The following is a 26496-nucleotide window of genomic DNA, read 5'->3' as shown; positions in this document are numbered from 1 at the left end:
ATGTGCCCCGTGTGTGGCATCCAGTGCCACCTCTTTGCTTCAGGGTTTTGCTCTAGCTGGGATTTTGTTGGTGCGGGTGATGGGACAGCAGTGCTGGGGATAAAGCTGTGCAGGGTTTTGTCTCATCCAGCACTTTTGTGCCCTGCTGAGAAGCTGAACTTCGAGCAGTGCTGTGCTGCACCCCTTGTCCCAGCACTTGTAGCTTCAGTGCTGCCTTCAGACCGGTTCTGTTCCTGTACCTGCAGTGACACAACTTGTATGTGAGGTGTGGGTGGGGGACTGGGCAGCCCTGATTCTAGAAACCTTTTAATTACTTTTATTTCAGCAGTTTTGTTCACGTTTCCTGTAGATGGAAACTATATGAGCTATGCCACGCACGTTCTTTTAATATTAAAACAAGCTATTGAGTCACTTATGTCACTCAAATGTTTGGTAGTAACTTTTTACATATGCTTATATTCTGAAAATATATCTGGAGTAAAACGTAGGGCTGCTTGTACTCATTTCATAGTATTAAAATGAAGAAAAAGTGAGGAGAACAGATGCTTGGAACTCGTTTTGCATAAGCATAGGCTGTGAGGGTGTTTTTAATGATGCCTCTTGTTTTATGTTTTTGTTCTGTTTTATGGCTTGAAGCCAACCCACGCAGAATTTTTTGGTAGGTTTCTGGGTAGAACCAGGCAAATGTTACAGTGGAATTTCGCTCTGGTGTTCACCTATTGTCAGTACACAGCCTGCCTCAAGATAATACAGCTTGTTCCAGGAATGGGGGAGATAAACCAAAAGACAAATGAGATTTTTTTTTTTTTTTTACCAGCACTTGACATTTCAACTCTTCTATGAAAAGAGTGGGCACGAATTGCTGTCTGCGTCACCGAGTGGGAGTGGAGGGGAGAACTTTTAACTAATTTAATCAAACGCTGTGACATTTGTGTGATGAGTAATTTGTAAAAACTCAAAGCAAGTCGGACTGCAGAGCACGCTGTTCTTATTGCTGCAACACAAAGAGGTGTTTTTAAATGACGCGACCAGCAGAAATTCTCAAGCGTGGACCGTGTTTACTACTGTTGGTTTGGGAAGGCACGAGTTGCCAGGAGCTGGGGCTGAGGGCTCTCATCTCAACATACAGAGTGCGTTCTCACCTGGTTATGTGTTGAATTGAACGTAGGTGCTAGCTCAGGTGCCTCTTGGGGGGTCCCCGACCTCTCGGGGACTTGATTAAGAACGAGAAGGTACATTAGTGGGTCTAAATGGGAGGCCAGCAGGCGCACCTACAACCGTGAGGAGCCTTTCCTATCTTAAAACTACTAAAAGTGCAGGTTGGTTGTGGTGTTTGTCTTCTAACCTGTTGCTTTGCTCTCTGACAGGACCCGTCGGGGCTCAGCCCCTGCTCATGGTGCCCAGACGGCCTGGCTATGGCACTATGGGCAAACCCATTAAACTGCTGGCCAACTGCTTCCAAGTTGAAATCCCAAAGATTGATGTCTACCTCTATGAGGTGGATATCAAACCAGATAAGTGTCCTCGGAGGGTGAACAGGTAAGAAAGTGACGTTTTGTCTTCTGAATTCTATTGTTGCTGATGTTTTTAAGCAGGGGGACGTACTGAAGCAAGTCGAGTCTCTGTGTGGCCTAGAACCTGAGATGGGTACAGAGGCTGCTCCAGGTTCTGGTCGGTTTGGTTGTGACCCGGTGCTGCAATGTGGGCCAGCCGTGAGTGGGCACAGAGCTTTGTGTTGGCAGCACCTCTGTTCTTCAGGGCATCAGAAATATGGCGTAGCTGTAGGCAGTGACTTTTCCTGGTAGAAATACTGGCTCCTAGAGCGTTTCCATTAGTCAGCTGGACTTGTTCTGGAGGATAACTGAGCACTAAGCAGTTATTTTAAAGTGGCTTTAGTGTAGTGCTGTGCTTGTTGCCAATGGAAAAACTTGAATTTTAACACTTCTGTGACATAGAAGTGCAAAGTGGAGAGTTTGACCTTCTCCAAGCTCCACCTGAGAGGTGCAAGTGCTGCCACGAGCCCTCTTTAAGAGGAAGCTGGTGTTTATTGTTGTGATGAAGTGCTTTAGGGTAATATTGCCTGGTCAGGAAATGGCATATGAGTAAGCTTCTGCTTTGTGAGAGTGCTAGTTATGCTTCAGAAGGAAAATGTGTAATTTCTGTAGAACGAGGGAATTGCAGTGCCACTGAAACACAAAGGATCTCCAAAGAATTCAAAACCTGAAGGCGTATCTCAGAGGTACTGCAAAAGTCCCTTTGCAGGGGATGCTTGTGCTGCTTGTATCAAAAAGGCTTTTTTTCATATGAAAAAAGAAACAAAACATTTTCATCTCAAGTGTAAATTCAGTGCTTGCATCTATTTGCTATAGGTTACTGTTTTCTTTATTGCTGTCGACTCACGGTGAAGAAAACTGGCTGAATTGAACTGTGCACAAATCTGATCATTTTTTACTTGATTTTATTGTGAAATATTAGATAATTAATGACAGAGCAAAGACTTAGGACACGTTTTTTTTTTTATCAAATGTAAACAGAATCCAAGACTTGGTAGTTGGAGAGCAGATTGATATTATTAGGTATGCAGTGCAATTAACTTCTACCGCTTCCATGACTGGCATTACTTCCAGCTGTGGACTTGTACTGGGTTTTCCTAATAGCTTGTGTCTTTCTTCCCAGATAAGTGCATCTTTGCTTTGTATAGTAAAGGTGAGGGAGAGCCCTCGGTCATTTCTGGTACCTCATGAACTTATTTCACCAACAGTATTTTCTGATTCTGAAGCATTTGTGTTGGTCATGGTTTTATTCCTTAGCGTAGATCTGTTACCATGGCCGTGATGTGAGAAGGACCTTCTTGGAATATCAGCATGTTCCAGTATGAAACTTCAGCTGCAAACATTTTCAGTGTAAATACCAACTTTTTTTTCAGGGAGGTGGTGGACTCAATGGTGCAGCATTTTAAAGTGACAATATTTGGGGACCGTCGACCAGTTTATGATGGGAAAAGAAGCCTTTATACAGCCAACCCACTTCCCGTGGCCACTACTGGGGTAAGATAACTGGAGAAACAGATGGTGCTTATTACAGCTTTTTAGAAAAGCAAAAGAAAACCCAGCTTAACTTTTAAGAGACATTTAACAGACTGGTGGGGAGTCTTGAGCTATTGAGACTTGTTTCTTCTGACTTCTTCCATTTACTTTTCTAAGTCACACCCAAAAGCTTTCTTGAAACTATATTTTCTAAATACTGTATTGAAGAGTTGTTACTAAATGCTTTTTCCATAAGCGTTGTGGTCTTGTAGAAGTGTGGAGGAGGGGTGAAGGTGCTCTAAGCACAGTCAGAGGTTTGGAGGCCACCTCCAGAAAGCCAGGGACTTGAAGAACATGTTTTGTGTTTTGTGCCCTCCTGCAGCACAGGGAAGCTGTTTCATTGTGATTAATAGCCACGATGACAAAGTGATCCATGTGTTTGAAACCACTGTTTAGAAAGCAAGTCTTGGTCCCTTCTCTTAGGCTGATCTCAAAAGCTGAGGCAACTTTCAGGTTATATAGACTTCTTTCCCAGCTTTCCAGCTCAATAAATGCAAAGAAAATGGTTCTCTTCCAGCAGTGCCTCTTGTTTTGGGTGCTAAATAGAGAGGGCAGGCTAGCAAACTCAAGAATTCAGCTGCTGCTATTTTTTTTTTTGCTCACCCAGGTGGATTTGGATGTGACATTACCAGGAGAAGGTGGAAAAGATCGTCCCTTCAAAGTGTCAATAAAGTTTGTTTCTCGGGTGAGCTGGCACTTGCTGCATGAAGTTTTGACAGGAAGAACCTTGCCTGAGCCTCTGGAACTAGACAAACCTATCAGCACTAACCCTGTTCATGCTGTCGATGTGGTGCTACGACACCTGCCCTCCATGAAGTAGGTTCACTGTCTTCCTGCGGTCTGTCTTTACCTGAAGGATCCCCACTGGGACACCTTCATCCTGAAAAGAAAGAATGATCATTCCCTCACACAGCACAGCTGATGAGCTGAGCTGGGGAGATAGGAGCTAATTATGTACGTGTATTTCTGTAGATATTTAAACTCCAGAGCAGGTGATACACTTGTTTGAAAAGATCAAGAAGCGGGAGATGCTTGTATTAGGTCTGTGCTGAAATATGGAGAGCTTACAGTATGCTGTAGCACTGCTCCCATGTTTTCTGTTCCAGTTGAGCCAAATAGCACTCACTTGGTGACTGAAAGCATGAGTCTTTTTAATTCATTGATATACCCATCAATGGTGCATGCTTCTTGTGATTTCAGTACATCATTGAGAGTAGATACTTGTCCTAACCATGCCTGTTACTTTTGAAACATTAGGGAAGGCTGTATCAGTTCTGACTTATTTGGGCAGTTGGGGTTCTTTTTTGGTTGCTGGCTCTAGCCAGTGTGGTGGATTTGCACTGGTGGTTTTCATTGGGTGTAACTGGAAATGTTCTCCAGCTACCTTAGATCCTGAGCTAAAGGCTGGAGATGTGTAAACAGCAGCTTGAGAAACATTAGTTTCTCTAGTTCTTTGATCCCACCACATTGTAATGCAGTATACACTGAGAGAAGTTTGCTTGTTTTTACATATTTGTATGTAAAATGAGTTCAAGGATCAGCCTGGTGTGCCGTTGTGCAGAGCTTGTGCTGTAATGGAAATTATACTGTACTGAAGTTGGAAATTGGAAAACAGAAGTTAATTTCCTGCTTGCAAAAACAACTTAAATGTTTTGTCTACGTTTAAAGACACTACAATGGAACACCAGCATTGAGTGTCGTTTAAATTTGAGAGATTCCTCGTGCACAAAATTCCAAAAAAATAATATTTTGTGTTACAATCTTATGATGGAGATCTTTATCTTGTGTTTGGAAAGTGACAGCATAAAGCTGTGCTCATCTTCTTTCCCAGGTATACCCCTGTGGGCCGCTCCTTCTTCTCAGCTCCAGAAGGCTACGATCACCCCCTGGGGGGGGGCAGGGAGGTCTGGTTTGGGTTCCATCAGTCTGTCCGGCCTGCTATGTGGAAGATGATGCTCAACATTGATGGTAAGTTGAGATTCAGAGCTAAGAGTGGAGGTGAGACTTCTCTCCAAGAGTTCAAGTGACCTTGGAATTCCATCAGTTTCAGCATTAAAAAGCACAGCAGTTATTCTTGGATGATTTTTTTCAGTCCTTTTTGTGAATGAGACAGTCAAGAACTTTGACTTTAACCTACAGCTTATGGGTTGATGACCTCACGTTGTGGTTTGAGGTTCTGAAGATGATGTTCACACCCCACCACGTGCTTTTGTTGATGCTGAACTCACGCAAGGTTCTTTACAAAGTGTTTCTCCATCACTTGTATTGCTGTGGGAGCGCAGCTGCACGCTGCTGGTCTCTGGGTGTGAGCTGTGTGTGTTCATTCACTGATCAGCATCCGGAGGCGTTGGCTGGAGTGTGTCATGTAGGGCTGGCAGCCTGCTGGAGTGACGCATGTCTGAAGAATGTTGTGTTGCCTTAAGACAGGGATGTGGTGGTTTTGGTGCAGGAGATCTGGGAGCTCAGTGAAGTGCTTGTCAGCTCTCTCATGTTGCTGCTATTTAAGGTTTTAAAAGTATGGATTATATTTACTGTGTTGGGCTAGAGCTTGTGCCACATTCCTTACTAGAAGTTATTTCATCACTTGCTTATAACTTTTCTAAGCAGATTATGATCTTATTTCCATGGAAGAAGTCAGCCGTTTTGTTCAGAAACATTATTGTCTCTTAATGTGATTTGGTTGCTGGTGTGCAGGATGGTAGGAGATGCTGGTAGACCAAAGGTTGCACTAATTACTATGCCAACATAATTTGTGTGTAGTTAAAATAGTGCTCATGTGGCTAACAAATACTGTTTCAGTCACTGGGCAGATCGTATCGTTGACAGCATCATATTGCACCTTCAGTAGTCTCAGCTTTACACATTAAAAAGTCTTCAGCAAAGATATGGTGCTGGCTGCGCTTGTAGCTCAATACAGAGTCTCCTCAGGACATTACAGCTCTCTAGAAATGAATGTTATCTGGGGAAAAACCTTTCCAAAACCCAGAAATGCAAAGCAGCTGTATGATGACGAAGCTGGAGACAGATGTGTCACTGTGGTTGTTGGAAGGCTCCTTAATCTGTTTTGAGAAATGAGTGCTGCTCAGCATTTTCTTGAGGGTTACTTGGAATCTGAAAAAACATTCAGTTATCTGCTGTTTCAGGGCATTCTGACTTTGGTTTTCTTGGTATTTTGTTCTTTTCAGTTTCTGCCACTGCCTTCTACAAAGCACAACCTGTGATTCAGTTTATGTGTGAAGTTCTTGACATTCATAATATTGATGAACAACCAAGACCTCTGACTGATTCTCATCGGGTAAAATTCACCAAAGAGATAAAGGGTGAGTAGAAATGTGTCTGTCCTGTCCTTCAGGGGCATTCTAGGGACTCAGTTTAACTGGAAAAGCCCCTGGTTGTCACACATCAAAAGAGACCTGCACCTGTCGGGAGAACTGCAGTACATCACGTTAGTAATTCTCGTCCTGAATGAGGCAGTGTGGTTCTGCAGAAAGGGAAGGTGCAAAATGAGAGATGTTCCCATGGCTTGAAGAGAGAAAGGGGAAGCATTCATTGCCTGGTTGGCGGTAGGCAGCTTTGCCTTGCCGGCTGCTAACCTTTAGAAGCAGGGGTACTGAGGTTGTAGTGGTATTGTGCTGTAGGTCTCCTGCTGTTTAAACGCTGAGGCAAAATGAACATTGATTTTTGAAGCTAACTTAATTGATTCTTTGAAAGTATGCTATTTGCAGTGAGTTCTAATAACTGTTTGCTGTATGGAAAAACAAGTACCGCTTGATAACTTGCAGCTGAAGGCCAAATTCCATTCCAAAGGAATTGCATAAGCTACTGTTTAGCGTAGTTTCACTCCATATATGCTCCTTTGCTTTGCATTTTCCCATATCCTTTCATTCCAGTGTGATTTCAGAGAGAGGTGCCTTGAAAGAGCTCAGCTGTTCAGAGCTCTGCTCTGGAACACTTGTGTTACTTGATGAAAGCTTGGACTCTGCTGAAATACTGGCCAGCAGAAGAATAAATCTCAGCTATATTTACAAAGCAGTATGTTCATGGAATAGTCACTAGCTGGGGAGGGGAAACGTACTTTTAGGACACATGCAGTAGTCCAGACATGTCTCCTCCTTACACCCATCTTTATTCATTCTGGGAGGCCGATAACTGGAGAATGAGATGCTGTCTCTTCTTCATCTTGGATGCCTGAGATGCTTTGTTACACTTGAGAGAATATGAAGAGGTTACCTTCACTGTCAATATTTGCTCTTATTGATGTACTATCTGGGAACTCCAGCCAAGATGTGATCATATATAGTGAGACAAACCCTGCCTTGCAGCACTTGTAGCCTGTGTGAGCAGCTCAGTGGGAGGATGGTTCCTTCTGTGGTGTCACGGCAGACTGATGACAGAGCAACTGATGGGTTCCAGATACACATTCACATTCACAGCCCTTTTCTACTTGACCGCAGTGCTTCGTGGCTCCTTTTCTGTGTTTTCTTTAATGCTGTGTTAGCTTAGTTGTAGTTTGTTTTCTGGTGATGCCTTCCTCTGAGTGACACTGGTGTTAATGTTGTTGGGGATCAGTGAAGCACAGTTAATGTTTCTTTGGGATATCTATGCACCAGGTAAGCTAACGGTGATATCTGCTCCCTGGGACTTAGGGAGCTGCCTTGATGGGGTATTCCTTACGTGGCCCACAGTCCACACAAGCCTGGACAGGACACATCACCCAGCTTTCTCAAAAGCCTCTACTAGTGGACTGTAGGTGAAGTAATTTGGGTGGCAGTGCTGTTTCCATCTGCCTTTTCTGCTGAGATGAGCTGCTGGTGTTGCTGTTGGCATTGACTGTGCGTAGAGAGCAATGTGTGGGGTGCCAGTGAAAGTAAAGAAAGTTACAGATGGAGCACGGCTACAAGGCTAGGAAAAAGGAACAAGGAAAGGAGATCTGCTTTTGCCCTTTCAATTACTGTCAATGCAATTTTTAAGGGGAATGCAGTACTGAGAATGAGAACAAAAAAAACCGTGGTGAAAACAGCTCAGTGTCTACCAGAGATTAGTCTTGTGCTTGTCAAATGAAACTGCCTTGAGGAATTCAGGTGACATTGAACGCTCAGTTCTATGCATTATGATTTGTTTTTGAGGAAAATACCGGATTAGTCAGAAGTCCACTTGTAATTTAAGAAAAAATGTGGAGAATAATGCCTTGTATTTCGCTATTTGAGCTCCGACCATGAAAGCTGTTGGGTTAGAACACACTCTTTCATAAGAAACCTTGTGTCTCCTGTGCGAGTTGTTTTGTGGCTGTGACATCAGGTTTTTTGGTACTTCTGTGCAGGTCTGAAGGTAGAAGTGACTCATTGTGGAACGATGAGACGGAAATACCGTGTTTGTAATGTAACCAGGAGGCCTGCAAGTCATCAAACGTAAGATGCTTTTTTGTCAGAGTGTGAGATGTGCAGTAGCTTAGCACTGAATATCTAATGGGATCTAATTTTATTCATTCTAGGAGTGCTAATAATTGCCAGCTAAGCTTTTCATAATTTTGACTGATGAAAACGTGTGTCTCTCCAGCTTTCCTTTACAGTTAGAAAATGGCCAGACTGTGGAGAGAACAGTAGCACAGTACTTCAGAGAGAAATACAACCTCCAGCTGAAGTATCCTCATCTGCCTTGCCTGCAAGTGGGACAGGAACAGAAACACACCTACCTGCCTTTAGAAGTAAGGAACTTATTCTGATAAATCAGCTCGTTATTTTAGGCAGTATCTTTTTGCAGAACGTGAAGAAGTAATGCACTTTGCAGTGCAGGTGTGTTTGCATATTTACATATTCTTTACATGCTCTTTGTTTTATGTCACTAATGACTACATTTTTAAAGTGCTTGAAAGATTAGAACTAAGTGGAAGCATGCAATTGTTTAAACACACTTTGGAGGTTTGTAGAACTCTCTAATGAATTCTCTGGTTCTAAATGCTCTGTGTATTAATGCTTCTGATTTTTCCTCAAGGTATGTAACATTGTGGCTGGCCAACGGTGTATCAAGAAGCTAACAGACAATCAGACATCAACTATGATAAAGGCCACAGCAAGGTCTGCTCCAGACAGGCAAGAGGAAATAAGCAGACTGGTGAGTTCTTCAATTTCAGTTTGGCTCGATGCTATTCAGGAATGGGTGTTCTGAACCACGCTCCTGCCTTAACCCCAGCCTGGCAACTCTTTTAGCAGGCCATAGCTGACTGCCTTATTGGCAAGCAGTGTCTTCAGTTGTGGTTTCCTGGATCAGTGGCTTCTGGTCACACACTGACAAACCATTTTGTTGTAAAAAAAATTCTTAAATTAACAACGTAATCCTTTCCTTCCTTCCTTTTATCATTCTGGCATTATGAATTACTATTTTGAAATTTGCTCATATCACACGAGGGATCTATATCAGAAAAGTGGATCTAGGTCTCCTGAGCCTCAGTCTTGTTTTTCAGCTGTTTGACTGCTTTCCTCAGTACGTTAAATGTTGTCACTCAGTGACTCCACTCTCTTCATCTCTTCTGTATCTGCTGCTGAATTCCCCCATCCCAGCAGTGGTGTTTTCTCCGACTCGGAATGTAAAACTTCAGTGTTTTTGGTTGAATATTCCGATAAACAGATTTGAAATGGTTTGATTTTGAGCTGACAAATGAACCAACATTTTTCAATTAAAATAAGACTTCTGAAAAATACAGAAGACAAGAATGTGCAGTAATTGAAGGAATTAATTTAATTTGAAGTGTGCTTGTTTCCTAAGGAAAATCCTTTTTGATCTATTCAGTGAGCAAACAAAATGCTCTTGGATGAGCATATTATGAGTGAGCCCCTAGAGTCACTAAGGGAAAAAATCTGATCCAGTATCTCGTGGCAGTTGAGCAATAAGCAGCTGAATCTAAGCCTTTTTCAATGAGAAGAGGGACCGTACAACATTTCTGCAGCGTTCCTATTAGGCTTTCAAAACGGAATGATAATAACTTGTTACACGAATTACATTTATGTAACGTGGGAAAAATCTCTTCTAGGTGAGAAGCGCGAATTACGACGCGGATCCGTTTGTCCAGGAGTTCCAATTCAAGGTCCGGGATGAGATGGCCCACGTGACGGGGCGCGTGCTGCCCGCGCCCATGCTGCAGTACGGAGGACGGGTGAGGTCTTCACCTTCTTGTTTTTGCTTCTCTTGTGATGGCTGAAGCGTCATTTCCAACAGCTGTTGATTGTTTTTCAGTTGCCTCGTGCAGTACAGGGAGCAGAGTTTAAATTGCAGGCTTTGTTTTCTCTTATTCTGAAGCAGTAAATAGCACAGGCCTCCTTGCTTTCACTCACGTGGATATTGCTGTGTTTCTTCTTCCTGCAGAACAGAACAGTGGCAACCCCAAGCCATGGAGTTTGGGACATGCGAGGGAAGCAGTTCCACACTGGTGTTGAGATCAAAATGTGGGCTATAGCTTGTTTTGCAACGCAGAGACAATGCAGAGAAGAAATACTGAAGTAAGGCATGTCGTAGTTCAGGCTTTGGGCTGCTTTTGTGTTGAAACCACTTAGTGAAAACGTGGATGTGGGAGATATAATGATTTTTAACTGGCTTTAATCATCTCAGATGTTAAGGGAAGCTTCCAAGCTCCTTTCTGGAAGCTACAGTCAAAACACTGTTTGAGTCTTGTGATATTGCTGCTCTGTATTTAGTTTCATTTAGCATTGTGAATGCAGTACTAAAAGCCCCCCAAATTTGCTGTTTTCCATTCTGACCTGTGTTGTTTCAAAGCTGCCTGGCCTTCACATGAGTGCTTTAAAAATGCTAATTTGAAGGCTATGTGAAATCCTTTCCTTCATATGAGTAACACAGCTCTTCTACCTGTTTTTGCCTTGGCTGTTGCGTGCTGTTGCCAATGCAAAAATCCAGTAAACTCCTTATCTGCAGGGGTTTTACAGACCAGCTGCGTAAGATCTCCAAGGACGCAGGGATGCCGATCCAGGGCCAGCCCTGCTTCTGTAAATACGCCCAGGGTGCAGACAGTGTGGAGCCCATGTTTCGGCACCTCAAGAACACCTATTCAGGCCTTCAGCTCATCATTGTCATCCTGCCAGGAAAAACACCAGTGTACGGTAAGGGAATACCTTGGACTTTACCTGTTGGGTGAAGCATCGTTCAAACACATGCATGACGAGCTAGAAAACTGTTCTGGAGCATTCATTAGTCATTAGAAACCTATGTCTGAAGTTGAAATCAATTAGAAGCAAGTCTGAGAATTCAACTAAGTAAGAGTTGTTTCACAGAGTACGTGCACTTCAATTGTTGTGATGTAAGCTAAGATCAAAACGTGCCAAATGGTTTCAGATGGACTCAGTTTGTATCCTGATTTTGGTTTCACAGCGGAGGTGAAGCGTGTGGGAGATACACTATTGGGAATGGCCACGCAGTGTGTTCAAGTCAAAAATGTCATTAAAACATCTCCACAGACCCTTTCAAACCTGTGCCTGAAGATTAACGTTAAATTAGGAGGAATCAATAACATCCTTGTACCTCATCAGCGGTAAGAATCTGCGTGGAGATGTGTTTGGGGTTTCTTTGATACTTAGCATCCAATGTTTAACTGTAGCCAAAAGTTACACTGAATTATCCTTCTGGTAGTATGTGATGTGAGCTAGAATTACATTTCTTCTTGTGTGGGCCCTGAATAGTTGTTGGCCTGGGAGCTAAGTCTCAAGTGTTTTTCCATGCTTGATCAGCATCAAAAACTTGAACAGCTGCAGTTCAGGAGATGCTGAAATATTGTGTCAATTAGAAGTTTTCTGCAGGTTTAGGAGTATGGCACACATCACAGAACAGTCTGTTTTGATTAGCGTGCCAATGTGCTGTCAGTAAAGACAGAAGTATACTGAAAGCACCCTACTTCTCTCACATTGTTAGGCTAAGCAGTTCAGCTCACACTCATTTTTTTGCATAGGTAATCTCTGTGCATGTGTTCCAGTTGCTTTGAAGCCCTCAGTGGGGTTTGGGTCTAAGCCATGTGTGCTCCCCTCTTTCTCACATGCTTTCTTCTGAAGAGTCTGTCAGTCCTGAAGACAAGAAGTTCTGGTGGTCTCTAGCTGTTATTAGGAGCATATCAGTTCTTTAAGAGTGCACGTGCACACCATGCAAGCCAGGCAAAAACTTCTGGAGTGCAAAGTATAGAAATTCCTCCCTGAGAATTCCTGAAAGAATGGAATCTGAGGTTAGGCGTGAAGGAAAAGTGCATGGAAGAATATCTTGAAGCACTGGGAGATCCTGGTCCTGGTGCTTGTCTCCTGCAAGCCAGAACAACGTGTGCTGCTGTGTGCAGCCATCTGTTGCATGGCTGAGGTAGCATTGAAGTGGTGCTTAGCTGGCCTCCCAGCACCAGGGGAATCAAACGGTAGAATAATGGTTTCTATAAGAGACTGCCTGCATTGTTAAGGTGCAGCTCTTTGGCTTTTCTCCACTAGAATCGTGCCCACAGTTCAGTAGCAGTGTTTTGCAGTGACCGTTAGTGTTGTGGAAGTTTGCTTTCAGCACACAAAGATCTCATTGTTTAGGTCTGGCCAGAGTACCTGATAAGAAAGTCTCTCTGTGTAGTGTAGCTGAAATAGAAACAAAGCTCCATTTGAGCACCAACTGTTCATCTGCAAGTGTGACTTAGCACTTTTTTTTTTTTTCTTTTTGAAGACCTTCTGTGTTCCAGCAGCCAGTGATCTTTTTGGGAGCCGATGTCACTCACCCTCCTGCTGGAGATGGAAAGAAACCTTCCATAGCTGCTGTAAGTTTTATGAAACCAACGTTGTTCTTTCATCTCGGGTAAATGTTAGAAGAGCAAATGCAACTCATGGCCTGTGTTTGTCAGATGTCTTTCAGGGCTTGTGCCCTAATTCTTGCTACACGTTTCCAGCGTTACCAAAAATTGTGTCTTTAAAAGAAAAATACTGCTTGATGCTTTGTTCTCAGAGCATTTTGATTTTTAAATCAAAGCAATTGTGTTCAATAGAATGTTTTTGCAGCGATAATACAAAGGAATGAATACTGCTTTATGATGTTAGAGTGTTTTGTATAGATTTGAACTTGTTGCTTTTAGTCATGCAGTGTTCTCCCAAAGGTTGTAGGTAGTATGGATGCTCATCCAAGCCGATACTGTGCCACGGTGAGAGTTCAGCGGCCCCGGCAGGAGATCATCCAAGACCTGGCCTCCATGGTGAGGGAGCTTCTCATCCAATTCTACAAGTCAACGCGCTTCAAGCCCACACGTATCATCTTCTATAGGGATGGGGTCTCTGAAGGACAGTTCCGACAGGTTGGTTCATTTGTGAGCTGTCTGAAAACACTGAATTCCTGCCCTCCTGTTGGAATAAGCTGTACTGCTTCTGTTTGTGCTGATACCACAAAAGAATTGAGGCTTTTTAGGAGAGTTTCTTAAGCTTGTTGGGTAAGGGAAGTTGCTATTTCCTTGTTGTCTAGGAAGAACAACTCTTACTCTTGGGGAACAATATATTTCTCAGTACTTCCTGAGCTCAGTAACTGTGTAGCACAGCTGAAGTTAGTGTTAACTACAAACTGTTAATTAGGTGTTTTGTGTGGAATATAACGTGAGGAAAACCTTTTCTGTTCTTGTGCTTGTAGGTTTTGTACTATGAACTGCTAGCAATTAGAGAAGCCTGCATCAGTTTGGAGAAGGATTACCAGCCTGGAATAACCTATATTGTGGTGCAGAAACGACATCATACACGGTTGTTCTGTGCTGACAGAACAGAAAGGGTAATCATTGTCCTCCTCAGTACAAGCTTGGTGTCGCTGCTTGTGCTGCTAGGCAAAATATTAGCATGGACTTCACTGCCAGTCTGATTCTGTCTGCTTTTGGGCAATATGTTGAATTGATTGGCACAAAATGTGGCACCAAATTGAAAAATCAATGACTTTAAATACATTAAAAAAAATAAATAAATAACAGCCACCATCAGGCTTTGTCACAGTATCCACGTGCACTATATATGTGCAGCTCTTCTGGCTTTCTGAGATTCAAAGCTCTGAGATTCTGGATGCAGTATTCTGCATTGCAGTGGTAAAAAGCCATGCAGTGTCCACATCAGACACCCAGGTTGCTATACTGGCACATTGCAAACAAAGCTGAGGCAGTTCATTCACTGAAGTGCTGTGTGTATTGAATAGGAACCTGTGTTTTTAATTATAGTTGAAGTGTATAAGTTGTTAGCTGCACTGTTTTTAACAAAACTTCTGTACAGGTTGGACGAAGTGGCAATATCCCAGCTGGAACAACTGTAGATACGGACATTACACATCCATATGAGTTTGATTTTTACCTCTGCAGTCATGCTGGAATACAGGTATAATTGTTGTCTTGAAAGTAAATGTGGGTTTAGAACATAGAGATGTAAATGTATTGTTATAGCAAGTTAGAAGCAAGTCTTAGCTAAGTAGAGATTTATCTATATGTGTGTATATATGTGTATTAAATTATGTATGATAAATGTTTGGTATGGATAAAATACAGTTATTGACATAACTTGGCTGTGCTGTAAGGTTCAGCTCTAGTGTATAACATCCTCTGGAGGAGAAGCAGGGGGAAGATGAGTACTCCTTTATTTCAGAACAGTGTCTTCCAAAGAAACTGCATGTCAGTTTACTGGAGAACTTCTAAGAGTTCCTAAAAGCTGTACTCAGCATTCAGTGGCTGTTGTGGTCTGTTAGGAAATGTTAGGGTGGTGGTAAAAATCAGCGTGTTTATCAGTTTAGTCATGTTGGAAGCAGGTTTCAGTTGTAAAGGGTTATTGAGAAGGCATGTGGCTTTCTTTTTCCCAAGCAAGGATAATTGAGATAACATCATCATATGAATATTAGACTCTTTTAATCTCTGTGATACATTTATTGCTGACATAATCTGGAAATTTCTTTGGCTGCTGTTACTTAGGAATTCAGACTAGACAGCCTGGCCTTTTCTGAACTTAAACATCTGACTTGATTGCGTGGAGAGTAAAAAAAAAGATAAGTGAACCAATGTTCCCTTCTTCTTAGGGTACCAGCCGTCCCTCACACTATCATGTTTTGTGGGATGATAACTGCTTTACTGCAGATGAACTTCAGCTGCTGACTTACCAGCTCTGCCACACATACGTGCGCTGCACACGGTCAGTTTCTATACCTGCACCAGCGTATTATGCTCACCTGGTAGCATTCAGAGCACGATACCATCTTGTGGACAAAGAGCATGACAGGTAAAGAAAAACACTTAAATGTTTGTCCTTGTTGGTCTCTGCTGCACTGTCAGGCATTAAGCCACCTGGCTGTTCATTTTGCAGTTAATTCTTGTAACCTTTGCAGCTAGACTTAAGATGCTCATTCCTGACATCAAGGCTGTGGCAGGCAAGGGTGGATTGGTGTTTTCGACTTGATAACACCTGGATTACAAGAACGAAGTTCAGCTTCATAAAATATTGTTCCAACATCTGTGGTGTGAAGGAATCAAACCACACGTTTGGCTTTTTGCTTTGGAGTTAGAGCATTCATCAGTGAAACAGATGTGAAGTGCCTTACGTTTCTCTCACTCTGCTTTGGATGCCAGAATTATTTTGTAACGTTAAAGCCATCAGTATATTTGCAGTGGGTTTTTTCTGGACAAATCGAGGAGCTGAGGGGAAGGGGTTTATCTGTTCACTCTGCAGCCTTCAGGCTTTCTGTTGGTATTGCCACTTGACCCTCCTGCGTGACGAAGGGATGCGGAGGCAGCGTTAAATCCCAATTAACACAATGCACAGCTCCTCTTGTCTTAATTTTCCCCATTTTCTTGCAGTGCTGAAGGAAGCCACGTTTCAGGACAGAGCAATGGCAGAGATCCACAGGCCCTGGCGAAGGCTGTACAGATTCACCAAGACACCTTACGCACGATGTACTTCGCTTAAGTCAATAAAAGGGGAGCGTGCTCGCTGAAAGGAAGAACTGACAAATTAAGCCACATACAATGTATGTTTCCAGTGAGGTTGGTTTATGGGGTGCGCCTCCAATCGTGCAGGGGCGAGAGGCTGACCCTTAAATTGACGCAAGGAAGATTGTTTACTTCACCGAGGAACACAGCACTATTATGCAATATGAAACCAGCCAACTGCTTTCGTGGCGCGGTCTCCTGTAGGAAGCACCGCCATCATTTTCCTTTGTTTTTTTTTAATTTCTCGTAGTTTAAACCCTCTTATGCCTTTACCTCAAGTTGCTCGGCAGCACAACTCTCTTTGCAAAAAAAAAAAAAAAAATTTATAAATAAATTTAAAAAAAAAAAAGATGGTGTAATTTTAAAAAAGCAACCTGTATAAGAACAGTCACAGTGATTCTTTGGGAGAGAAAAGTGTGCAAAAATTATTTCTTCGCCCAGTTGAGGAATCTTTCTCTCAGTGTTGCCATCAGCATTCGAATGCGAACATATCTGAGTACATCTGAATGTACAGCACTAAGTAGAAAAAAAAAATCGAGGGGAGGGAAGATGTTTTGCACACTAATCCAATCATTTGAACATAGTTTAGCCAACTGCTGCCTTTCTTCACAGCTTTGGAGTCCTCAGCTCCAACAGTTCCCTTTTAAGAAGCAAACAAAGCTAGTGGTGTTACTGCAGGCAGTGGTGATCCCAACTGTTCTGGCTCCCTGGTGACTTTACTAAAGCTGCTGTTTTACCTAGTCCAAAAGTTTCAATTATTTTCTATCTGGCAAGTCAAATATCTTGAAGCTTCATGTGAGGTTGGGCGTCCCAGGCTTTATGGGATGGCTACAGTAAACACCAGAACTGAAACTTTAGAGCTAAGGTCTTCTTGACAAAAGAAAAATGCTAGTTTACTTGCTGCCTCTCACACCTTAATGTGATTTCATACGTACGTGTTTTTGAAGTTTAGCTTCCTTTGTTTCTTTTATATTTATTAGAGTAATAATAATGCTTTAATTTAATTATTACAGAACATATGGTCGACATCAACTTTTATTTTTTAGAAATGTAACCATGTTTATTTTTAAAGAACTGACAACTTGTTTTTGCTATCTTTTAGTGCAATAAGCGTTCGAAAAGAAAACAGTGTCCATTGAGCTGTACCAGAGCAGTGTTTGTACCACTGGCTGTGGGAGAATGGACACCTCCGATTTTAAAAGGACAAAGTAAAAGCCTTAATTTTGAAAGGAAAGTTTTATAGTCAGAAGGAATCTCGGATTTTCCTTTTTTAAATCAAAAAGTAGCAAAAATGCTTCTGGAACTCTGCAAGCTTCAGCGCTCGCTGCCGTGGTTTGGTTTAACAAAGGAACCGGCCGTATTTTTGGCTTTGAGACGTGGAAGATATTTGAAGTAAACAAATAGATTTTTTTATTAAGATCTAAGTTTTTACATGCTTAATTAAATCTATTTGACATCAGTAAAATGTCTGGAGTTATTAAAAGTTTTTAGGCTTTTTTCCTCTTTGATAACGACTTTCCTTTTAAAATTAAGTTATTGGTAACTTCATTTCACTTTGCAAATAAAGTAAGAGGGCTGGGATAGTTCTACCTTTAAATCACTGAAATGTGAAACAAACAAACGGGACTCTTTCATTCCACTTTAAAGGTAAACCAATATTAAGATGTCAGAGATGAGCATTTATTCTGCGAGGGGCCTGGGAAGTTTTGCACTTTGTAAACTCGTGAATTGCATTTTTTTGACTGTTTTTTATTTGCACTGGTTCATAGTATATATACTGCAGATCGTTTCTATGGGCATTGCTGTTATCCCAGCCCTTCTGAACCCCACCTGCTCTCCACATGAAAACCAGAGGGTCGGTAAAGCAGCTTTATCTCCCGGCGTTCTCACGATGCGCTCTTTGCCAATATGCTGTGTTTTGAGCCTAAAATCTGAGCCCGTTTTGCTTCAGCAGGCATGACTCTCCCCATCTTTTCTGCCAGAAGACAAAGTACTGTATTTTGTGCATTTGTATATTGTACTGAAATGTATGTAGTGCTGTTCACAACGCTGTCTCAGAGAGCTCTGCTCGGCAGTTGGCGTGTAGGCATGCTTTATCTCCCAGTACCAAGGAAGGGAATGCAGAGACTAACCTTGCACCATTACCATTGCACTGGAAATAGTCCTGAGGGTGGGCAGCTCCTGTGGCTCGGGGAGGGGGGGAGGAGCTGTTGGGAGCACTGGAGGGCGGTGGGGTTGGGGTTAACCCTGAGCCCCCCGTTGGGCTGCAGCTGCAGGGTGGCTCAGCCCTGCTCCAGGCTGCAGGTGCCCACAGCGCCTCGAGGCAGAGCTGCAGGGAGGTGGTGGTGCAGCTGTTGGAGCAAGGAGGGCTCCGATCGATCTCTGAAACGCTGCTCTTGGTTGGTGGCCCGGTAGCTCTGCCTTGGAAGAGCTCTAGCTAGCAGTGCCCTTAATAAAAGGTTCAGGTCAGGCTTTTGACAGAAAGCTGACGTTTAAAGAGGAGTAGACTTTTTTTTTTTTTAAAGTAAACTATTTTACGAAGCCTTCTTGCGGATTTCTGGCGTTAAGATGAAAATTGCTTTTTAAAAACTCTTTTAATGCTCCTTTCAGAGATGCTGTGCCCTTCTCATCCTGCCCACGCTCAGTGACTATGACCCGAGAGGCTTTTCGCTTTCAACTCTCACCAAAAAACAAAGAAACTTCGTTGGGAAGGTGACTTAGATGCTAGCTCGACAGCTGGTTTACCTGGTTTTCATGTGAAGAGTACGTGGAAGTTTGAATCTCTCTTCTTGGTTTTGCAAATATCTACGTAAAGTGCCGATACTTATTTGTATTACAATATCAACTTACTGGCGTTGTGAGGGCCACACATTTATGATGCTGTAGCTGCTATATTTATTTAAATGGAGATGGACAATTACTGCACTAAGGAACGAGGAGATAAGCAAGGAATCAAGGTTAGTTAGATATCTTGGGTTTTTTTGTTTTGTTTTGTTTTTTTCAAAAGAGAATTAATGGTGTGAAATATCAAGTGTAACAAAGGGTGCTGTCATTTTAACTGAGATTAAATAGCCAGATATTCTTCCTTTGTTTAAAAGCATATATATTTTGATGTTTGCAGTTTGGGGGTTGGGGGGTCGGGATAAATGGTACCTCATCTGTGGTGGCAGTTTCCGGTATATTTTCAGAGTATATGGATTTCTTTTATTTTTGTACCTGCTCTCCTTTTAAAAAAGACAAAAAAAAAAAAATAATCTCAAATTTTATGTGCTGTGTGGGGAAATGTCGAGTGGCTCTCCAGGTCCCCTTCTCTCTGGGAGCCGACTGTGGCCGAGGGCTGCGCTTCTCCTCCCTTTGCAGACGTGCTGGCCTCGTGCACTGCCCATCTGGGTGCCCGGCTCCCACCCTGCAGACACTGTACCAGTTCACCAAGACCTCGTTTGTACTCAAGTGCCACTTCCTGGTGGGAGCTGCAGTGCTGGTACTGTGCCAAAGCTGGGCTGTGCTGAGCCCTGCGCCGAGCACTGGGCGCTCCAAAGCTGAGAGGGAGCAGGGCATTGCACGGGGCATTGCACAAGGCATTGCACGGGGCATTGCACGGGGCATTGCTAGGAGGTGTGTTAACACACAGCATCTGCTGGCAGAGCGACTGACCCCACGCAGGAGCTTCTCCTGGGGGACACTTCAGCTGTGGCCGTTTTACTCAGGATTGCTGTGTTACTGTTAAATGTGTAATTTGGTTGAACGTGTCCAAAAGTTATTTCTGTAAGGGGTTCGTTCTGGCATCCTTCTGGAAGTTTGGCCTTAGAAATGGTTTTTCTGGAGTAAGATGGGTTTCTGAAAGCTGTCAGTCAAATTATTTCTAGATGCCATTGGTCCTAAACCAGTTTCACTTTGTGTACCGATTTTTGTCCTTTAAAATGCTCAGTGTGAGACACCAGATGCTCACCTTATCTGTACAAATTCCAGCTACAAATACTGGCTTTCTCCTAGTCTGGAAGTTTGCTCTGTTGAAACTCCAAGCTCAGCCTGCCCTTCAAACAGCTTGAGGCCTTTCTATTTCTCAATGTTCCCTTCTAATATTCCTCTTCTAATATTCTCCCAGTTCTGTGAGTTGAGGGTTTAGGACCTTCCTCAGAGCACTTTTATAACCTAGGAACCCAAAGCTCTGCTGACGTACCTTGCAGTTATCCATTCCATTTTCAGTGCTGCCATCCAAACAGCCATCTCTGTCCCTTCAGTGCTGTGGAGTTCTGCTGCTGATTGTGATGGGTTGATTGAATCTGGTTGGAAAAATCCATAGGGATGTGAAAGGGAAGGATCCCAGTCTCTCCTTTTCCTACCCAAAGATGGCACTTTGCATTGATATTGAGTGTTAGGACGCCCATTTTGTTTTGGCACGTTTAAGTAAGACATCACCTAGCTAATTGACTCGTTGTTGTGACCCTGGAACTGTAGAGGTTAGAGCTTGAGCTAATGGCTGCTTTCTGCTAGCAAAAAGTTCTGTGTTTTTCAGTAGCTGAGTTACAAATGGATGTGTACGGGGTCCTGCACTTCACCTCCTGGGCAGAGTCCCATCTCTGTAACACTAAAACAAAACCATTTGTCCCTCAGTAGGCAGAGGTGTGTGCAGAAGGGCAGGGGCTGCAGGGGAGGACATTGAAGCATCAGTACTACAGAAATGCGTCCTGCCTGCCCTGGCCTTTCTGGCTCTGTGTGAGTCCCCCCTCACCGAACACGGGTAGTTACTGTAGGGTCCTTCAACAACAAAGTGGTTCTGTTTAAAATTTGGAGTGAATTTTTTATTTTTGAGCAAGACAGTCCTCAGAAAGTGCCTTTTTAGAAGACGGTGCTGTAGATTTTATTTTCCAGTTGTACGTGGCTGAACATTTAAGATAAATAACTGAAAATGCCAAGTGTTTGATGGTACCTTTAGGTACTTTCAGGCATCAGTTCTCTGAGTCAGGACCAAGCATAACCAGGATGGTGGTTTCCTTTGGAGGGAAAGGCATTGGGGAGCAATCACCAAATGCTGCTGGGGAGGAGCAGCTCGGATCCTTCTCCGTGCAGTTTCCCCCTTGACACTGAGGGGAAGGCAGCAGCATGGGATGCCGTGGCTGGAAGGTGCTGTCTCCTAGGCATTCCAAACTCCCAAGGACAAAGCAGATGAGCTGAGCGCTGTCTGGAGATGTAGGGATGGTCAGTGCTGCAAGCAGGCGTCGTGTGGGTTGTGTTCCTAAAGGTGTGGTGTGCATTTGTGCTTGGGACTTGTCATTCCTAGCTGGGAGAGAGATGCTGTGGGTCCATGGTGAGCATTCCTCCCGTTGGGAAAAGCTGTCAGCTAGACTATTAGCCACTGCACCTCAGTAACCTTGTAATGCTGCATTAAGTAATAATAGCAAAGTTCTGCTTTGATGACACTGTCGTGTGCTTGCGCGTGCCTGCAAAAAATACCTTCTTTCATTTTTGTAACGCTCTCAGTTGTGGTTACCTGCCTGCTGCTTGGTGAACTGCATCCTTTTTGGGGTGTTTCAGTGTGGTGGTGGTCTGCGTGTCCCATCTGCGCGTTGCTTTTGGCTCTTCTTTTTAGGTGGGAAAGGTTTCTTAGTGTTTGTTTTTTCTTCTCTGAAGTCAGCTTGACTCTACGGACGCGTTTGAGAAGAGAACAAACAGGACAACTCAATAGACAGGCTGCTGTATGGGGTACTTCGGTTTTAAGTTGGCTGTTAAAATGAATTTGTGTTCACTTCAGTCACTGTTGAGGCAGTATTGGGCGTTGCAGAGGTCAGGATGGTTTTCAATATCAGCTGAAGCATAAAATTGTGCTTTAATTGGGAGCAGTAGAGCTGCAGGCATACACTTGTACCCAGGCATTTCCTAGGAGTGAGCAGAGCTTCTTCACGTCTGTTGAGCAGAACAGGAGCCATGAAATGTTTGGGTATGCAGTCCTGCAGCGGGGCAGAGCCATGCTGGGGCTGTGACACCGCTGTGCTTCACATCCATGGCAGAACTGTTGTGTGCACTGCCCTAAGCTGGACACGAGAGCATGGCTTCTTCTGGCTGTAGTTCAAGGCAGCAGTGTTCCTTTTTGTTCAGCAGCTTTGTTTTAGAACAGCACTCAGTGCTGCTTCCTTCGTGTTTAAGCTTGCGGTGATTTGTTCCTGATTTCTTACTGCTGTTAGGCTGGGATTTAGAAAGCATTTTGTCAGCCTCGGTGCTGAGCCTGCTTTCTGTAGCAGCCATTTCTGTCTTTTGGACTAAAAAGGGCCAAAAATCTCGTTCCATCAGCTGGTTTGCAGCAATGCTCTCCATCTCTTCCCCTGCCTGTGAACCAGATTACTTTCTCTGTGCTTAGCCACTACTGAAGCTGTTGAGATGTGTACATTCCTGTCTCCTCTTTCTATACGTGATAAATGTGATCAAAAGCAATGAAACAGAGCTGTGTCTGAGGGTGGTGGTTCCTGTTGGGTGCAGATCCCTGCTGAGATGGGCTGTAGCACATGAGGGTTAACTGCAAAGCAGTGTCTGTGTGTTGCAGGGTGTGTGATGTGTTAAAGCATCCAGCCTGCTGCTGAAGGTGTAGATACTGAAGAGGCAAACTTGTTTAAAAATGAAAACAACATCATTCTTCCTGGCAAAGTTTCTATAATCAGTACTGCTCGTAGTAAATCGTGCCGTGCTGGGGTTAATCCAAAGCTGAAATGACTCAGCTGTTTTATGTTTTATGAAGAGGAGGAGTAGAGATGGTGACTGTGCTGTCAAACCCATAGTAAAAAGCTGGGAAGGCAGGAAAGCTGCCTGTACTGAAAAGCTCTAATGCTGCTGGAGCCATCTGAACTTGTCCCTTTGCACCCACAGTTTACTCGACGCCCCACAACTAACGACTGCAAAAACTAAGAGATGAGGAAAAAGCTTTTTTCCTGTATTTTGGTAAGCAAGAGTGCCTGTGCACCTCCACAGCCGGGCTGAGCAGCAGTGGCAGTGCCTGCGACAGCCGTGTCCTTCAATCCCATCATCTGCGTTCTCTAAATCCCAAAGCAGCCTTTCCTGGTTCAAAACAGAGAGATTCAGGAGGTGGGTGGTGTTCCAAACAGCAGAGCCATGGGGTTCTGTGAGCAGCTTGTGACCCCTTCACAAAACACAGATGCTCCAATGGATTTCTGGCTGCGGTCTTTGGGTGGTTGGCACAGAAGCCACTGAGGGAGCTCCCTTGTTAGCTTCGGTGTCCTGGGCTGCTTGGGTCAGACTTGAACTCGTTGAGAGCAAGCATGTGCCTTTTTCTGATCCGAGACAGAAGCTGGAGGAGCTGGCAATTCCCACCGGTTGATAGTGGGGTCAGTGTTCTTCTTGAGCTGCTTTTAAGGCTTGGTCAGGATGGAGTTGGTTTTGTGTTGAGTTACTTAAAGGGAGCCCTGAATTATTTGTGAATGTAGCTACCCAGAGAAAAGAAGCTTTCAAGTAAATGGCTTCTGGAGAGTAATGTCATCAAACAAACATATTTCCTGGTAGAGTTGTTTTGTTTTTTTTTTAAATGTAACACTGATACGTTTCTCTATAGAGAACCATTAATTCTGCCTTTATTTGAATGTTGCCTGTCCCGTAACGTCTCTGCTGTGCTCCTGCAGCTTCCCTGCTTGGCTGTAAGGACCCGAGGAATGTTGTTGGCGGAGGTTGGGAAGTGGGAACGTGGTGCTGAGGGCTGAACATCACTGAAGGTGACTCTTTAAGGAGCAGCTTGCCAGCAGCTGAAGGTGCTGATGTGTGCACAGCACTGGGATAGGAAGGCTCAGCGGAGTGCTGAGGGGAGAAATGAGCCTCTCCTTTCACACCCAGGTATGCAGTGAAGGCTGCTGGGTGCCTCGGGTGCTGGTTCGGGCTCCAGGCTGTGAGTGTGGATTGTCAGAGACTAACAGAAGAGCTTTTCAAGTTGTTTTATGCAGTGTTGAGGTTATCCAGCCAGCAGCTCTGGCATCGGCGCTGGCTCTGAGATGGGTTCCCTCCCTGATTTCAGGGAATTGCTTTTTGCCTCAGACTTTCTGCCCTATCTAGAACACACACAGGATGACATGCGTTGCCTTATGAGAGCCAACTGCTGTGTTCTGAGGATCAGCCACGCTGTAAAGTGCTGAATTCCTGATACAAACCTGTGCGCCTTCTTGCCAGTCGCTGTTTGAAGTCTGTCCATCCGACACAGCCTGTGCCCTTTGCTTTATCTCAGCACAGCTGGCCCGAGGAGCTCCTTGGGGTCGGTCCCACCGTGTACACTGCTGCTTTCTGTGACCTTTTTTGCAAATTAGGAGATGAGTTGATTCAAATAAAAGGTTTTCTTTACGTTGCTGAGAATCTCAGAGGTCTTTCAAATACATTTAGCAGTTGAAAAATGAGTACCTACCATAATACTCTCCAACAACACAGAAATATGATTATCTTGAGATTATCTCACCTGAATCGTGGCTCCACAACCAATTTTGATACAGTTGTGCAAAAATTAGGCATTAAAATAGTTACTAATCGTCTTTCATAGTGCTAACACTTGCAAATCTCTCGAGTGCATTCAGAAAGTTTATTTGGGCATCTCACAGGTTAGTGCTTGCTCAGCTCAGCTGGCCAAGCAATACCCACTGGAGCAGTGCTGCAGCTAGGGAGCCTTTGGTGTTTGGAGCATGCCAGCAAAGCAGCGTTTGTGTGCAGTGCTCTTTGAGAGCAGAGAACGGAGTGCTGAGCAGAGCCGCTGTGTGAGGCTGAGATGAAATTTGGCTGCTGGCAACTTGCACACAACTGCCTTCCTCAGGGGTTTGGTTGTGTGCATCACGGCCTCCTGTGGCTGTAGCTTTCAGTTTCCTTTGGCTTTGATTTCTGCTCCTCAGCAGAGCGCTGCCTTTCCTGCACTTGTCAGTGTTCAACCTGTTGAATCTCGCCTTGAGAAAACTCCACGTTGTTTTCCTGTAGGTAAACCTGCTTCTAAACAGTTGCATTTCTGCTCTGCTCCACAGGCAATCCTGCAAAGCCTCAGCACAGCAATAGCATTGACAGAATGGGTGCTCAGTGATCTCCCAGCCGTGAGCAGAGGCACAGTGGGGCCTCGCCGTGCAGCTCTCCTGTCCGTGCTGCTTTGTTTCCTCCCTTGCTGTGAGCAGTTAGGCTTCCCCAGGTGCATGAAGTTGGTGGAGAAATGGCACTGCTGCTTGTTTTGGGGGGGGGGGGGAGAACTGGTCTGTTAGAATGCACTGAGGCATCTGATCGTAGATGAGAATGTTGTCGTCGAGAGGTATCGCTTAAAGCTTTCATTGTGATTGGTGATGAGCCAGTTTGGCTATTGGAGCATCTCTGGTGGCAGCGTGTGCCATGAGCATCGCTGTGCTGGTGCAGGAGGCGGCTGGGAGCAGCGTTGTGCAAATACACCCTTTGCATATTTAGTACCACCTGTTCAAATGGAAAACAAAACTGTTGTGCTGTTTGGGATTCCTTCTCAGAATAAAGTTCTAATAAACGAATCCAGTGCGTTGAGATTCCCTCTGTGTCTCACTCTTTCTCCTGCCTTAGCAGCTGCTCCCCTCTGCTTTCAGCGCAGAGCTGGGCCGTTCCCACCATGAAGCTCCAGGAGTTCTCAGAGCAAAAGGGAATTATTCCAAGAATAAAGCAGAGCTGTGACTCCAGGCACCACACAGTTGTAGGCAGATGGCAAACAAGCTGGTTGGTCGAAGCCTTTCTTTTCTACTTACCCATCTCAACCACGTGTGCCTATTTGTACTGCGGCCGTGCAGGGGCATGGACCCATAGGTGAGTGTTGGAGGTGTATGCAGTGCTTTGTGCTCTTTCTCCCCTTCCAGTCAAATTGTTCTTGCCAAAATTTTCTACCTGTTGCAGGAGTTGCTTTCTTTCCAGCACAGCCCCACCGCCCGTAGGCACCTGTACAGTGCACACAGCAGTCCTCAGATCTCTGCAGGCTTTAATACCATCGAGTTGGGTGTATTGTAAACCAACTGTATTAAAAAATAATAATAAATTTTTTTTTGAAACGCATATGCACTGTTTTATTATTTTTATACTTCTCAAGCTGCTTTCCCCCCCCACCCCGCCTGCAGGAGGGGATGTTTGGAGGCTGCATCCACCCGCCTCCATTTGCTTTCATGCCATGTAAAGGTCCTCAATCCGGCTTTCGTTGTCCACGCAGGGCTCCGCTCTGCACCAGCCCCTCCTCTGCTGCTCTCGCTTCGGTTTCCCCCCTTGTAAACATAACAAATGATGAGAAAATTCCTGTGTTTGTTTTTTCTTTATCACGTCGCTTTGCTTCAGGTTGAAGTGTAATTCTCACTAAGAACTGCAATAAAAAAGACGAAAGCTTTGCTGCAGCCCCCCTCGCTCTGTCAGCGGCGCGATGCCGGGGGGGGAGGTGAGGAGGAGGGGGGATGGGAACGGGAACGGCTGCGGGGCCGCTTAGCAACGGGACCGCGCGTGTGG

General features: G+C 44.2%; 1 protein-coding gene across 1 annotated transcript; it reads left to right on the top strand.

Moving 5' to 3' along the window:
* AGO3 (argonaute RISC catalytic component 3) lies at positions 1-26380 on the top strand. The gene is made up of 19 exons (XM_019622734.2): positions 1-70; positions 1224-1539; positions 2927-3047; positions 3694-3902; positions 4918-5054; positions 6272-6406; positions 8407-8494; positions 8643-8790; positions 9078-9197; positions 10114-10236; positions 10446-10579; positions 11010-11194; positions 11463-11622; positions 12774-12864; positions 13198-13392; positions 13719-13853; positions 14339-14440; positions 15129-15328; positions 15904-26380. The coding sequence occupies exons 1-19, from the start codon at positions 1-3 to the stop codon at positions 16010-16012; spliced, it is 2778 nt and encodes a 925-aa protein (XP_019478279.1). The 3' UTR covers positions 16013-26380.
* Positions 26381-26496: the final 116 nt, after the last annotated feature.

The sequence above is a fragment of the Meleagris gallopavo genome, chromosome 25 (assembly GCF_000146605.3).
Source record: "Meleagris gallopavo isolate NT-WF06-2002-E0010 breed Aviagen turkey brand Nicholas breeding stock chromosome 25, Turkey_5.1, whole genome shotgun sequence".
Lineage (NCBI taxonomy): Eukaryota > Metazoa > Chordata > Aves > Galliformes > Phasianidae > Meleagris > Meleagris gallopavo.
The sequence above is the reverse complement of the archived record's forward strand: the minus strand, read 5'-3'. Positions and strand labels throughout refer to the sequence as shown.